The following is a 16,753-nucleotide window of genomic DNA, read 5'->3' as shown; positions in this document are numbered from 1 at the left end:
AAATATTAGGGTAAAGACAAATCACAAGTAAAGCAACAGCAGAAGAAAAAGGACTGAAAAACAAAGGAGCAAGAATCAAAAATCAGGGGCGAGCATTGTGGCACAGCAGGTTAAGCCGCCACTTGGGACGCCCACTTCCCCTCTGGGAGATACTCCACTCCTGATAGACTTTCTGCTAAAGCATCTGGGGAGGTAGCAGATGAGGGCTCACATGCCTGGGTCCCTGCCACTAACAAGGGAGACCTGAATGCAGTCCTTCAGCCTAGCCTGGCTCTAGCCTGGCTCAGCTCCGGCTGTTGTGGGCATCTGGGGAGTGAACCAACAGATGGAAGTTCAAACTCACTCTCATTCTCCCTCTCCCTCTCTCTTTCTACCTATCTCTTACTCTTTCTCTTTTGAATAGATGAAAATAAATCAATAAATGCTAAAAAAATAATCAGAATCCTATCAGTTATTGGGCTTCTCATCAGCATCACTGGGTATAAAATATAATGGAGCCATATCTTTGAAGAACTTGAAGAAAATAATTTTGTACCTAGAATTCTGTATCTACTTAAATAGTTTTTAACATAGCCTTTTATGGTATGCAAACACTCAAAGTTTAGCACTAGCAAAATATACATATTTTAGGGAAGAAAAAAGAAATAATTTCAGGGTATAGCTGTGATATAACAAAAGTGCTCTTGAAGAAACTTTTGCAACTTCTTTGTTTTCCAAATAAGATATGAGCAAGACTCATTAACAATCTAAGAAGTTAAAGGAAAGCTATACCACCATGAGATGTGGGTAAAAGAAAACCAAGTAAAAATATGGTAAGTTTCTCAACTTATTTGGAAAGAAAGGGACTTAGAAACTGATTTTTCCCCCCAACTGCCTGAAAAATTAATAAATACTAAAATTTAAAACTGATAATGAGAAGAAATAGCAGAAAGAAGAGCAACGTAAATTATGTCCAAAGAACAAGGTATGGAAAGACTATGGGGCTCATGGTTTCACCTGTTCACACAGGTGCCAAATCCCCTCCCTGTGCACTTTGTGCCTCCTCAGCTTGAGAACTGCCTCCATCTAAACCTACAGTCCTTACCTTTCTTTGTCACTCCTTATGATCCCATCACAGAAATTTTTGTACACTAGCTTTCATAATGCTTTATTATGTTTGCTGTTTAGAAATCAACCTTGGTCCCCAGACATATGTTCTTAATAACTAGGATACCTCCTCCTCCTTTCTTTATCCCTTGCAACATCTAGTAGTTCAACATCTCTGCTGAGTGGATGGATACAGAGGCGATTTTTATATGTCAAACAATGAGGTTGGATGGAATGTGACCAGTGCTATAACTTAAAGCATTTGTTGGAAAAGGGTAAGTACCATATTTACTGCAATTAGGATAAAGTCATTCCTGGAACTTTTTAACTTTAGAACTCGACTGAAGTCAAGGTGTCGGAGGACAGATTAGGTGATACTCAAGTGTCCTCCATCTCAAAGCTCAAAGGTTAGAGAGTAAGTTTGCAGGACACTTAGACTGATTGTCCTTGAAATCATACTACACCTGCAGAAGTTCTACGTCTTCTTGATTTTCAGATCCAGGAGTATTCTCTAACAATATGTCGAACATCACTCTCACATTCATTTTCACCATATCCAATTCACTGTGCAATTTTCCAATCTGTAGAGAGCAACACAATCACCAGTCAGTATGACACACAATTAATGGCTACTTTGCTTCCTCCTCTCAGGGAACATTTGTTGTGACTTGCAAAAGTTAATATATACAAACTTGTATGTTAAGTATATAAATACACATATACTATTTTACCAATGTATAATCTGTCTAAAGGAATTGAGATAAACATCAAAATATGCTTTTAGAAAGTTACAAGTTAAGGGCAAAGGGGTTGGCACTCTGGCACAGCAGGTTAAGCTGCCACCCGCAACACCAGAATCTCATGTGAGTACTGGTTCTAGTCCTGGCTGTTCCACTTCTGATCCAGTTCCCTACAAAGGCACTTGGGAAGGCAGGGGAAGATGGCCCAAGAGCTTGGGCTCCCAATACCCACGTGGAAGATCCAGATGGAGTTCTAGATTCCCAGCCCTGGCCTGTCTCTGCCCCAATAGTTGTAGACATTTGGGGAGAGAATCAGCAGATAGAAAATCTCTGTCTCTTCCTTTCTCTCTGTAACTCTGCCTTTCAAATAAACAAATCTTTTTTAAAAACTAAAAAATGAAGGGAGAAAAGATTAGAAGCAATATGGAGATGGAAGGTAATAGGTAGGTAGTAGGAGAAGGTTCTAAGAACCTGCACAGAATACCAAATGCTATCCTGAGTAGTTTGCTGCCAACAGTCAAGAATAACTCTTTAAAATTCTCAAAACTGGCACTGATGCTGTGGCACAATGGGTTATGCTGCTACCTGCAAGACTGGCATCCCATATCAGAGTGCCAGTTTGAGTTCCAGACGCTCTGCTTCTGGTCCAGTTCCCTGCTAAAGCACCTGGAAAAGCAGCAGAAGATGGCCCAAGAACAAAGGCCCCTGCCAAACACATGAAAGAACAGATGGAGCTCCTGGCTCCAGGATTTCAGCTTGATCTAGCCCTGGCCCTCATAGACATTTGGGAAGAGAATCAGCTGATGGAAGGTCTAACAATGTCTTTATAACTACTATTCAAATAAATAAATAAATCTTTAAAAAAAAAAAAAAAAACAGAGAGAGGTAGAGGCAGAGAGAGGTCTTCCACCTGCTGGTTTATTACCCAAATGACCACAACAGCTGGAGCTGGGCTGATCAGAAGTCAGGAACCAGGAACTTCTTCTGGGTCTCCCACACAGGTGCAGGCCCCAGGCACTTGAGCCATTTTTTTTTGCTGCTTTCCCAGGCACATCAGGGAGCTGGATTGGAAGTGGAGCAGCCAGGATTTGTAACAGTGCCCATATGGGATGCTTAAGCTGTAGGCCAGGGCTTGAACCCACTGCGCTGCAGTGCCAGCCCCAGGAATAATTTTTCTGATGGGAACTCTGATAAGTCCCGGAGTATCACTAAGCTTCAAATCTCCCTTCTGAAAATTGAAGATATAAAAATACCTACACCTAACATTGTTAAAAAGGAAAAATATATATTAAAAACTTATAAAAAATGACATCAATAAACAGTTGTGGTTGTTACCTGCTCTGGGACTAACGTAATAGTCGTGTTCCTGGGAGCAATTACAGGAGAAAGAGCTGGTGCAGTGGGAACAGATGCTGACGGATGTGATGAAACTGGAGCAGTCTATATTTGAAATATGAAACATTAATATCTGAATAAACATAGCCACCACAGGCCTGTTTATCTCATCAGTACTCAGCCAACTCAAGCATTCTCAACCAAAGTCCTGGGCAGATGGTGTTAGCACAAAGTAAATCACCAGGTATACAACCTGTCCAGCATTTTCAAAGCAGCACTAAGTAAGCAACACAATCATGACAGAACAGATGTTCAAAAAAAGGTGGATGCTTTTAGGATTATTAACAGAATTACAATTTAACAAAATGCTTCTGGTTTTTACCAGGGGTCTACACAATAAACTGCCATGTGACATCAATCAATCATGCCAAAGCCTTTTAAGCTACAGGTGCAAGGCATCTCCTTCTCTCCCTGGACCAGTGCTTTATCTCCAATGGTGGGTGGACATCCCAGAGCAAGGGGGTCTTATCCAGTGCATCTCAAAGCTAACGCAAACACAAGGCACCTGGGGCAGCCTACCAGTCCAGATTATATCCTAAATCCCATTTTTGAGTAGTAAGGTCTAGGCCTTGGTTACTCTATGAGATGTCACAATACTTTTCTAAGGAATGCATCCTGCTTAACCTGGGTGGGGCTATAGTTGCCCCTTGCAGTGAGTCAAGACCCAAGCTGTCTCAGGCTACACGGGTCAGGGAAAGGCCTCCTACCTCCTGTCGGGCACTTTGAGCCTCTGCATCTGAGGGAGGAAACTGAACACCTTTCTTAAGCAGATCAAGGTACACTTCTTTCACTTCAGTTACATCCACACCTCCTGGGAAACCCTGTGACCACGTCTGAATCAAGGATGGAAAGTTCCAAAGTTAAAACAGCAGGAAACCCAAAACACAATGCTTAAACTCAGGACAGAAAATGAGGCACTGACAACTATATATCTCATTCAGAAAGTTACTTTTGAATGCCACAGATGAAATGTATATTTTCCAACGCTAAAACATTACTAAATACTTTAAATCACCAAATTCCTATGTATCTACATTTTTGATGAAACCCCTGGGATAAATATTATCAATTATTTTTTGCTGGATGGAATCCAAAGGTAATCGAGTTTAAAATAGCACCAGCAACTCTTTTAACAGTAGTCAGCAGTCTACTCCAGACCACAATTGAACATGCACAACGCTATCTTTCTTACCTGGCACGGATAAAATAGAAACTTGAACCAAAGTAGGAAAAAGACTATCTAAAGTTCTTTAGAAAAAAAAGGTACCACCCAATGCCAAGAAATTTTTATTCCACAGTAACTAAAATTGTATAAACTGGTTTCTAGTTCAATCTCAAGTATATAAGGAACCACAGTAATAATCGGGGGTTATGCTATTAAATCCCTAATCTCAGAAATCTGCCATCTCATAAGGTATACAATAGACTTACCTTAATGAAATTCAAGATTCGATTCTGAATGTCTAATGGCAAGTTGTATCTGGGATTCAGCAGCTTAACTAGACTATCTTTAATGAATTCTTTCTTCACAATCAGAGATTGGAAACTTGGACCACAGTTCTGCATGCACATGTCTATAAGCTAAATTAGAAAGAAAAGGTAAACATTAATATTTCTCTGTAAAACTGACTTGTAAATATAAGGCAAAAATTGTAAAAAGAATGATTTCTACCAGCACTCTAATTAACAAACATAATTGAGTATCTATTGAAATATACAGCAAAATGTCAGATTTTGGGGATATGAGAAAAATAAAAGCATAACATACTGCCTAGAAGATACACTTCTCAGGGAGTCAGGCCACAATTATAAGAGCAATGATAGCAATATGTGGCAGTAAATGTCAAGTGTTCAATGGGAAATGCAAGCAAAACATACAGGCTCCAGACGGGGTAATGTGTGTCCTAGTTTATCCAGGGTGGTCCAGGTATTTTCCTGTTGTCCTGGCTTTATTAATGAGAGCATACCATTCATCTCTCAAAAATGTCCTGCTTTGGATGATAAATTACACAATCACTACAGCTATAGACCTTTATATGCAAATGTGGTTATTAGGGGCAAGTGGTCTTACAATATTTTTGAAAAAGTCTTGCTTTAAGCTGGGCTTTGTAAAATGATTAAAAAGAATTAGAGTATTGAGTTATATCTAGAAAAATACCGGTATAAAAATAAAAGTGGTAAAGTATAAGAGCTATGACAGGGGCCCGGTGCCATGGCTCACTTGGTTAATCCTCCGCCTGTGGCGCCAGCATCCCATATGGGCGCCAGGATCTAGTCCCGGTTGCTCCTCTTCCAGTCCAGCTCTCTGTTGTGGCCCAGGAAGGCAGTGGAGGATGGCCCAAGTGCTTGGGCCCTGCACCCGCATGGGAGACCAGGAGAAGCACCTGGCTCCCGGCTTCAGATCGGCACAGCATGCCGCCCGCAGCAGCCATTTAGGGGGTGAACCAACAGAAGGAAGACCTTTCTCTCTCTAACTCTGCCTGTCTAATAATAATAATAATAATAAAAAGAGCTATGGCAGACAAGTACTCTGGTTTATCACTAAAAGAGACTTCCTAACATGGGAAAATTGAAGACACTGTGGAAGTAGAAAGGAAAAGTCAGCTGGGGCATCACCCAGACTGCAAGGTTCTGCATGGCAATATAAAGAGTTTGGACAGGACTCTGAGGCCCTAAGAAGCCCCTGGGGTTAGTGGTGAGTGGTATCTCCATCACACCTCTACTCTAACCTTGGAGTGTGTTTGAGAAGGATTTGCTTCCCCCAACTCATGCTGATGGTGAAACCCCATGAACTTAGGTCAACAGTTGATGGATTAATCACTGATAGATGAGGTGTGAAGGCTTGATTCAATCCCTGAGTCTAAATTTGGGTGACTGCACTTTATTGGGCTGCTGAGGTAGAGTCCCAAGATCAAATCATGTCTTCCACAGACAGAACATAGAGAAGGGCGGGCTTCCTGTGTCTCTCTTTTCTGGCTCGCCACGTGACTGAACCTTCACGATCCTCCACCTTCACCGGATGTCTGAACCAGTGGAGCTGCCAGATCTTGCACTGTGAACCTCCAATCCGTAAACCAGAACAAACCTCACTTCCTCAGAAGCTCCTCTCCAGTGTTTAAGTCCTCGTAAGCAAACGCTGACAAAAAAAAGTTTGCAAAGTAATATTCTGGAAAGGTTCTCCAGCAGTGCTCTACCAAGGGAATCATCAGGTGAACAAACATGGAATAACAGAAAAATCTGGCAGTGCAGGCAAGATGCAGAAAAGGCCTGAACAAGATGCTGTCAGTGCAAGGATGGAAGGAAATGAGAGAAGATGCGGGGAGATCTTCAAAAGACAGAGCGTTTACTTGAGAAAGAGGGAGACTCAAAGTGGAATGAGTTTCATTCTGCATGACACCAAGGGCAACTTTCAAGTGTGGGGTGGTATGAGCGACTGGTTTAGGTGTAAAAACCATGAGTTGACATTTAGATATTCTAAATCTAAAAGGATAGTGGGCCACTCATGCAGATATTCAGCAGGGCGCTGCTTAGGCACAGACCCCGTTCAGAAGAGTGAAGGGCTACGAGCGAGTCATCATGGCAGCCCATGTGAAGCAGAGAGGAGAAATGGCTGGAACACTGAAGTTAACCTATTACACAGGCCAGAGGACTTCAAGAAAAGTAACCAAAGAGGAACAGAAAGTGAAGCACGAGATAAGGCACAAATAAGGTTGGTAAATGTTTTCAGGAGCCTGGGGTGCTCAACAGGTTAGAAAATGTACTCAGAAAAACTCACCTGGGTTTGTTGATTAGCAGGGTCATTAGTCACCTTGAAACAAACATTTTCGATACAACAATATGAATAGAAACTGGGGTAGCAAGGAATAAGCTTGAATGGAAAAACTGCATGCAAAGTAGATTTTCAAAAGCGATCAAAAAGGAAAATTACATCTCTAGGTTCCAGGCTACCACCTTAAGTCAGAGAGGTCACAGACATCACAACACAACCATGATAGGTATAATCATACTTGCAGAAAAGCAGCCCTGAAATTGACTTCATACTGTGCTCTTTGAGTGTGGCTTTGATGACAATCCAAAAAGCAGCAGCAGGTACTAAAAGCTATAGTTTTAAGGCAGTGTGACCAATAAGGCAATCAGAAAAGACAGAAGCCGAGCACGTGCAGCTACATGAAACAAAAACATTTAAGGCAAAGGAAAATTATTAAATTTTAAAATTATTAATACACACATTAAGATAAACCTTTACTTATAAAAGTTAGACAAAACTGAAAAGTTGAGTAACAAATGACATTTCGCTTGACTGAGTACTACATGAGTTTTTAATAGACAGTAAAAGTGTCTCTAGTTCACTGTGAGTTTACAGAATTGCTTCTCCTAGCTGGTTCTGTGGAGAGACCTAGCCTTTAACTCTGACTTTCCTTAATATTAAGATGAATGCTAAACTTCTTGCTAAGGATTCAACAAAACAACTTTTATCCCTGGGCACCAAGGTTTTGACAATGGGTACCATTCCCAAGAGGAGGTACATGTCCCAGATCAAAGAATCAACACGAAATGCTGAGAATGGTAACATCTGGAGATCAGCAATCATGTCCGTTCTATGTTCCCATTGGAACCCAGAATGTCAGGATTCATTACTCCTCCACCACTTCCTCTGTTATTTCACCAGTATCACTTTTGACTCCCAGCCTGCTTAGATAAATTAAAAAAAACCCCTACTGTGGCAAATTGGAAAAATTAAATATGTTGCTTTTATATATTTTGAAATGGGGCTTTGGTGCAATGTGTTCAGATAACCTATCTTTAGAAACAGAACAACCAAGAATCCTTAATTTGAGAAGAGATACAGAATCTAAGAGCCCTAGAACCAAGAGACTGAAGTAAATTTTTGTGTGTGTGTGCAAGCTTAGCTGCACAATTACTTATTCGAAGCACCACTGGCAGCAAAATGGGCATCACACCTCCCCTTAGAGGTCTGTTGTAAGGACTAAATGAAATATAACATATATGAAGAGTATGGGTTGATTTGCTGATATTGTACTTTTTCAGAGAAGGCTGGAAGAAAATGAGCTACTGAGTAGTTTCACTTCTTGCAGTAAATTTCTAAAACCAGGAATAGTGACAACCAGGGCCATCAGAGCCGAAGACTATACCCGGATTACTCACTGTGACTATATGGTCAACCCTAATGATGACAGCCTTAGGAAGGAGCTCAGTCTTCTCACTCTAGATTCAAGAAACTCCTGGAGGGACAACCACCTTCTGCAGCACTTCCCAAAGGACTATCAGTCACCACTTAGTGGGGGTTCAACAAGGGCCAGTTAACTAATTCTGGGGAACCTGTTCAGCCACTTTCCACCTGACAATAACAGTAGTATCTTGTTGAGATTTACTACAATTGGCTCATTCATTGACTAGTCTCTGGGGCAGAGTAACAAATCCTGGTGACAAAGATCTTTCTATAAAACAAAAGAAAACCATTGGCTTCTTGATAAAACGGTTCTAGTAGCTGATGGCAGAAAATCACAGTACAGTCAGATTCCACTAAGATCTAATGAAGGCTAACAAGTCCATGGAGAACCCAAATGACAGGTGATATAAAGAACATTTATAATTGACTTTGACAGGCTCTTATCACTGCACAGTAATGAAATGGAAATGCCACATGTGGGGATTACTTGTTAAAAGAGTTTACTGGTAAACTTATAATTGCCTTTGACAGACATTGGGTGATTCCTTCAGTGACTAATTTCCCTCATAATTAAGTTTGGTATAAGTGAATATTCAAGTCAATTCCAAGGCCTTAAGTACACTACTGCACTGTAATGAGTAGTCTGAGGTGAGGTGATTGGGCCATTTAATACTCAACTTGGGGAACTCTGCATGATAATATTAAGAGTCCAAGGCTCACTTTTTAAAAATCCTATAGAAAGTAAGTGATTTTCCCAATTCTTAATGAACTCTGACACCAACAATGAAGGCATAAGTATGACTCCTAACTGTGGCTCTTGCCCTTATTTAGGCACTGGTTTTAGACTGTCTTATTTTCACCTTTCAGTATGGAAATTATAAGGCAGAAGAGCTATAGTTATCTGAAGTAGAACAGGTAAGGGGAACAGGTAGCTGGCTGATAACAAGGCTTGAGAGGTTAGACTATCAGAAGGGAAGGGAGAGAAGGAGCCCAAAGAGAAATGGAGGGTCAACAGGGACAGCACTCTGGAATAACTCAGCTTCCACAGGGCAGAACCCTGGCTTCTCCTCAGAGGGAAGGGAACATGGCAGAGGAAGAGATATGGAGACTGGATAGAAGAACCATGGGAATTTCAAGTCAGCTAGATACGACGGAGAAAGAGGCAAGTTATAAAGGGAAAACAATTCTATGAAGACAAAAATGACACTCATAGACAGAAGGTGGAAATATAGAAGGTGGCACAAATTCATCTTCTACACTTATCTTGTGCACTCAATTCTCCTAGCTTTCAGATACCTGAATCCACTTCATTTTTAGATCACATCTACATAGGTTTCTACCCCAATTCTACCGTAAATTCGATAGCTCTTGCAACTTCACCGGATGCTAGAAGAGAGAAGATGAGGCATGGGAAGGCATTTAATCTTTTATTCATTCAACCCTGGTACACTGACTAATCTACCTGGACCAGCTTGGTTCACAAAGGTGTTGAAGACACAAATCACACATGGCAGCCTTTTCTTTTAAAAGGCTTGATTTTCTAGGGTGAGAGGCAAATTCAATAGGTACAGTAATTCAGAATTTGAGGACAGGATTCAAATGCTGCCTATGCAATGTCATAGCCATTTTATCTTGGCATACATCATTCACACTCAGCTTCTTCTTTGGTGAATAACACAACAGGGCAGGCAGAGAATCACTTAGGTGCTGGGCATTTCCATGCCTGGCATTTCTATGGTTCTGGCATTGCTAGAGGTTCCTGTATCCCCTTCTCCACGGTCTCCTCCATTCTGCGGCCTTCCTGAGGAGCCTGCCTGAAGGTCAGGCGAAGGTAAAAAATGCAAAGGAAGAAAACGCCTGTAAAACTACATTTAGAGTCAGCGTGAAGGATTCTCAGGGAGAGTATCAGGAGGGCTGCCAATTCAACTTTTCACATTCAGTTGGTCTCCAAGTATGCAAGACATGATAAATTATCTTCTATGTGAAACCAGAGACCTGGAGCTATGTTAACATCTGCCCCACGGTGTTCTTGATAAACACTCCCACAGCTCCCAAGAGGTGTGTGAGGTGGCTGATTAGTGCCAGTGTGGGCTGGGCTGAGGTCAATAAAGGCAAGCAGAAAGCCACACAACTCATCCTCAGGCAGCAGGCAGGGTTTGCAACACACACGCCAAGCAAAATGGGCAAATCACCAACAGGACTGAAGAGGGCATATGGTCAGGGGTCGGGGAACACAGGAACACGTCAAGTGAGAGACCAGGCCCAAACAGTAGACACACGGCACACAGGAGAATCACCAAAATCCACAAAAGACAAATTGCAAATTATATCAGGCAGGGGAATTTGAAACTCCTTGAGCTGCCAGTACCTTAGGAGTCCCCAAAGGTGTTCAAATGAGGTTGAAAACTGACAGGGAAACATTTTCAAGACTTTAGCTCTACCCATCCTCCATGTTCCATTATGGTCAATTAATACACACACAGACTTCTGATCAGTTAAGCATCTACATGTTTTTAACATCAGCGTGTATCTCCTGACCAGAAAAAACAAACAAACAAACAAACAAACAAAAAAACCCCTGATTCTTCAGGAACATTCTCTTCCCACAAAATTACATCCTATTACAATGGACTAAACTCTATTCTGCATTCTCAATGGAGTCTTAGACTGTACAGAATTCTTTGCTAATATCTCAGTTACATTAGTATTTTTTGCTACCCAGGATTAAAAATGTGACCATAGGTTGGGAGATCCCACAATCTCAGTGATAACGTTCAAGTACTTACTGACAAGGTAAGTTGGATTTCTTTATGATTGTAGTTTTTGGATATCCTTTTCTTCAAAGCTTTTACTGCATCTTTTGGCCTATGGTGATAAATAGACTGAAATCACCAACTGAGGCATTACTGAACACAAGCAGTCCCTCTGAAAAGCCCTATGCGGAGTGAACAGGTGAATGACTACGGAACGAAGATTAAGAACTTGGTTCTGCTAAGCAGATCACTTACTTAACTTCTCGAACCTAAAGTTCTTCATGAATCTTGGCAGACAATATCATCTACCCCCTTGTGAGAATCAAATAAAATATTTATGCAAAAGCATTACTTAGAAAACACCACTCATGAAATGTGCTCATCCCCATATGCCTCTATCAGTGCATCAAACCTGTTTCCAGGAATAACTTCCAAAACAATGAAGGTTATCATTTTAATCAAGACCATTAGCATTTCCTGAGCATCCCACAGGCTGACCAAACTAGGTCAGCTTCTGAAATGCCACAATTTTATCTTACAAAGTAGAACTATAAGTACAAGATAAAAATTTATGAGCATCCCTTTTTCAGTTTCAATACAAAAATTGTTATTATCAATGAAAAAGCTCACAGAGGCGCTACACATGGTGAACAAGGCATTGGAGAAAAAAACTACAAATGCCTAAAAGTACTGACCATAAGTACTTTCCATGGACTAAATAATGAATTCAGTTGTAATTTTTTCTTTATCAACATAAGCTAGACTAAATCTCTTTTGCTGTGAGTCATCATGAAATATGTACAGGAAAATTAATTGAACTGTACTCTTTATAATAACCAGTAATCAATTAAATTCAAGCTAGCTGTCTCTTCTTAATGACTGTTCATAACATCAGTTCTCTAAAATTTAAGAAGTGGGTGTAACAACTTCATCATTCTTTAAGAACACAGCATAAACATGAGTAAGATGGATTCAGAAGGAAAAAAATAACTGACCTCTGATAGGGACTTAAAGACTGCCATATTGTTTCCTTCTTAATAAAGACAATTGCCCAGAGAATGGTTACCATCAGGAGTCAACTGGTTTCTTGCTAATGCTCTTTAGTTATATAAGACACTGGCAACTGGAGATGGAATTCCTAAAGAAGGCAATCTTCTATTTTTTTTCCCTTTTAAATCTTTTTTTTTTTTTTAAAGGAATCTGAGCTTCATAGAAGCATAATTTGAAACTCAACGGTAAAAGAGAGAGGAATAAATTTATAATGGATTTTCAGATACTCCACCCACCAAAGCAAGCAGCTGCAACACTTCCACATGATGGATTCGTAAGGGATGATGAAAACATCCAATAAGAAAACCAAAGAATCTGCATGAGAAAACACACATAGCATTGATGCTGCCTATCAGAGGCAATTATCCAGGTACCACACTGAACTTACCCTTCCTGGGTGGTGTTAATGATGTCACAGATGTGCATGAACTGACCCCAATCTTCAGTCTGGACACCAGCAAATGTAGCCTTTTCTGCAAAGAAAAAGTTGCTGAGTGTGAGCTGCGATTAAATAAGCCTTGTCTTCCTGATATAGTCTGCCTGGATGCTGGAGCAACTATCATCAAGTTCATGTTACCAAAGGGCAAAGACGTTTTTTTTTCCTGAGCAATTCCCAGTCACTCAGGAATCAATCAGAACTCAAGTTCAGAGTGTTGCTGTTGCAACAGTAATGAGTGACCTATTAATAAAGACTTCAAGCACAACACCTGATCACAGGGCCCAACAAGCCAGCTAATTCTCCATCTGTAGGTCTTTCAGAGAAGGGAATTAAGAGTTTACAGAGCCGCCGCCTAGAAGACAAACTACACAGGGCTTATTGTACGCAGTCTCATTCAACCCACGTGACAGAAGTTCAAGGAGGTTAAGGAATTACCCAAGGCTATGCACTCACTATGAGGTACAACCGTCATTCAAATCTAGAACGTTGAATCTTGTGCTTTTGTTTTTTTTTGTTTTGACAGGCAGAGTGGACAGTGAGAGATAGAGAGAGAGAGACAGAGAGACAGAGAGAAAGGTCTTCCTTTGCCATTGGTTCACCCTCCAATGGCCGCCAAGGCTGGCGCGCTGCTGGCACACCGCGCTGATCCAAAGCCAGGAGCCAGGTGCTTCTCCTGGTCTCCCATGGGGTGCAGGGCCCAAGCACTTGGGCCATCCTCCACTGTACTCCCGGGCCATAGCAGAGGGCTGGCCTGGAAGAGGGGCAACCGGGACAGAATCTGGCACCCCAACCGGGACTAGAACCTGGGGTGCCGGCGCCGCAAGGCAGAGTGTGCTTTTGTTTTAAATCATTTATTACTTTGTGTGTGGTGGGGAGGATGAGAAAGAGAAATCAGAAGTACTGAGGAAGATCACTTCGGCCGCCTGTACTAACTGAAGCTGCTGCCAGGCAGACTTGAAGGCTCCTGTACTCGGACCCCATAATTAAACAAGCAGATATTTTCCTCTCTCTAAATTTTCCCTTCAGCACAAAATGATATCTGGGAGGGACACTGTGAATGAGCTTAACATCATCCTGTGAGAAAGGGAATCTGTATGCAGGAGGGACCCTAGGGACCAGGGAAAGAAAATATCGAGAAATGAAGGGGGAGAAAGAATAAGGGCTTGGCGGGAGAAACCCTCTGCTTAGCCTGCTTAGCCTGCTTAGCGGCTTGAGGCTGGCGCTGGAGGAAGCTGAACAACCTTGTGCTGTTAGGGGTGTCCTGCTGCTTCCTCCCTGGTCCTTGCTCTTCCTCCCAAACTTCTTTTTCTTCCTGGAACACTCCTATTCATTCATCTCCACTACAGCAGAAATCACTTCTCCCTTTTCAAAACCTCTGCGTTTGCTCTTTTCTGGGTATTGGAAAGGGACAGTGTTGTGGCTACTACAATGTTATGCTGTCTGTCTCACAATAAAGTGACTTTCCTGAAGTATGAGATCACGTCTTACCTCTGCCTCCTCCTCAGGGCCTGGGCCAGGCATAATAGCTCTCAGTAAATGTTTACAGAATTAAATAATTCAGCAGATGGATTGCTTAATTTTTTTTTTTTTTTTTTTGCCTCTGAAGATGCACACTGACCCTGTTTCTGTTAGGGTTCATTCTAATACCCAGCGTCCAAAGAGGACAGAGCTATCAACGCTGAAAAGCATTTCTTCCTCATCTCATAAAGATATGGAAAGTAAGGCTGGGGTTAAGTGGGGTGTTCCCTACTACAAAGCAATCACCACCCGAGCTGCAGCCTAAACTCCAACTAGGAGCCTCCATCTACAATTACCAGCTTCCTGGGATTTCATCATCGCGCGGAGTTCCAGACACTATCGGGCTTTGTCTCACATTAATATGCACCTCTGCCACGCCCGGTTCCCAAGGGAGAAATCAGGGAGATGAGCGAGATGCGAGCGGGCACAGCCAGAAGAGACCAGTCACTTGGCTGTGGCTTCCACCTACAAGGCCACTTCAAAAAGCTTGCAGGAAATGGAATTAAAAGATACGTTTATTTTGGTGCTAGACTATTAAATAGAGACTCAAGTTTCACAGAGTCTTCAAAAAGTTCATGGAAAATGCACAGGATGAAAAAAAAAATCTTTCACATGAGTTTCAAAATGATTTTGCACCGAAATCAACTTTTAATTCCATTTTCTCATGAACTTTCCTACAGGTCCCTGGACGGGATTCGCAGCGCAGCCACAGGAGAGAGAAAGGACTTAGGTCCACGCCTGCGTGGTCGACGCCTGCGTGGTCCCCTGGTGGCCGTGAGAGGCCTCTGGGACCCCAGAGGGGTCCTCCACGCCGCTCTGCCTCCGCTCCCCTGCCAAGCACTCTTTCACTGAGAAACCTGGCGTGCAGAGAGCAGCCTCTCACCGCGAGGTCACCTGCCTGAGCCGGCTGGCCTCATCCGTAAAATGGGCTTAACCAAGCCGTGCGCAGGAGCGAACGCACTTCCCGAATCCCGCGTCTCCCAGCGGAGGGCCCACACCCGCCAGGCCCGAAGGCCGGGGATCCACCTGTCTGGTTCCCGTTCCCAGGAGACGTCTGGGAGCGGAGGGTGCGCTCGGAGGAGGGAGACTCCGGAGCGAGAGAAATCCCTCAGAGGGCCGGGAGGAACGTGAGTGAGCTGGGAAAGTGGCGAGGGGGAGGGGAAGGATTTCCTCCAACTTGGACCAACTCCGTCCTCCCGCAGGCCCAGAACCTAGGTAGCCCGGGAAGGATCCCGCGGTCCGTCAAGCCCGCCCGGGCGTCCGTCCCCGCGCCTCCTTACCTATGAGGTGGCCCACGGAGGTGGCATAAGGATCCCGGTGACTCTTCCCAAACGCCATGGTGAGCCCTTGGAAAGCCGGGCCCAGGAAATCCGCCACCGCCGCTCGGCGGCTCCCGACTCCACCCGCTCGGTGCCCCTGGCTCCTCCTCTTCGCCCGAGCGCTTCCCGGGCTCGGGCGGGCGGGCGGAGGCGGCGCGTCCTGCCCGGCGTGGGGCGGGATCCGGGGCGGCCGGAGCACCTGTCGCGCGTCATTGAGGACTGGAGCGGGCCGGCACGCGGCGCGTGGAAGCCGCGGGAGTGAAGCGGGGGCGCCCGCCGTGGACCTGGGCGGGCTTCTGCAGCCGGCGGGCGGAGCCGGGCGGCCTCGGAAACCCCGCGTGGGCCTCGGGGCGCGGGATTCCTCTCCCGGCGCGGGTTGCTGCTCCTCCGAGCCCTCTTCACTGCCCTCTGTAGACAAAGAAATATGAGGCTAATAAAACAGGATTATTGTGGGAATTTAGGGGAGGACGTTAACGGCTTCGGTCGATGTCTGGCACCCACAAAAATAAATGGACTAGCTGGACCTATTAACCCGCGCTTCCCCGGAGACCCTGTGTGCCGCAGGTGATGGCTAGGAGGAGCGGCTGGCCTGGGGCTTAGGGAGCTCCCAGGCGCCTCTCCTTTTCCCTCGAGGGCGCACGCGGCACCGCCAGGCCAGCTCTTGGTTTCCACCTCCGCCTCCGGGGCCCTGTGTTTTCCAGCTGAGTTCTGGGAAGTGCACAGGGGCTTTCCTTCAGTCCTGGCTAGGAGTCGCAGCCTTGGGATGCCCATCTGCTTCTGGGAAGCCTAAGCCTCTTTTCAGCCGCTCTTTGTGAACCAGAATGTATTTCCTGTACCTTTGCACTGTGTTAACAGGGCACTCAGGATGGTTACCCTCTGCAGCGCCGGCCTGAGAGCCTGCGGGTGTGAGTGTGTGTCTAGATGGGCTGCTGAAGCGGGAAGATCCCGCCTCGGAAGCGGTCCACCGAGACCAAGTTCCACCAGTGTGTTTTTAGGCCTGAAAATGGTGACTTGGGGAGAGCAAAGGATACCTCGGGATCCTCTGTTACAGTCCAGAAGTCCAAACCGGTAGAAATGTGCTAACTGCCCTCTGAGTACTTATTTAACTCTAATTTTGTTTCAAATGTTTCTTGGGAAAGATCAGCGAAAATCTGGATAAAAAGATTCTTGTTGTGATGGCGTTTGTTTTCATAATAGGATTGGTTTTTAACCTGTTACTAATATTCTCCACTTGCTTGTCCCAGCTGAGTGGCTGTTTCAGG

The 16,753-nt window shown here is 43.9% G+C and overlaps 1 protein-coding gene across 1 annotated transcript in view; it reads right to left on the bottom strand.

The window, feature by feature from the left end:
- The window catches only part of TOM1L1 (target of myb1 like 1 membrane trafficking protein), a 42,704-nt gene extending 27,100 nt beyond the window's left edge, over window positions 1-15,604 (bottom strand). The window contains exons 1-7 of the mRNA XM_062216364.1: window positions 15,453-15,604; window positions 12,604-12,688; window positions 11,199-11,277; window positions 4,653-4,802; window positions 3,929-4,054; window positions 3,162-3,266; window positions 1,551-1,667 (exon numbers count right to left, since the gene is read on the bottom strand). Coding sequence (XP_062072348.1) covers window positions 1,551-1,667; window positions 3,162-3,266; window positions 3,929-4,054; window positions 4,653-4,802; window positions 11,199-11,277; window positions 12,604-12,688; window positions 15,453-15,510 — 720 coding nt within the window. The 5' untranslated portion in view covers window positions 15,511-15,604. The remainder of the gene's footprint in view (window positions 1-1,550; window positions 1,668-3,161; window positions 3,267-3,928; window positions 4,055-4,652; window positions 4,803-11,198; window positions 11,278-12,603; window positions 12,689-15,452) is intronic.
- Window positions 15,605-16,753: the final 1,149 nt, after the last annotated feature.

Source organism: Lepus europaeus, chromosome 18 (assembly GCF_033115175.1).
Source record: "Lepus europaeus isolate LE1 chromosome 18, mLepTim1.pri, whole genome shotgun sequence".
Taxonomy (NCBI): domain Eukaryota; kingdom Metazoa; phylum Chordata; class Mammalia; order Lagomorpha; family Leporidae; genus Lepus; species Lepus europaeus.
This window is presented reverse-complemented; position numbering and strand designations above follow the sequence as displayed.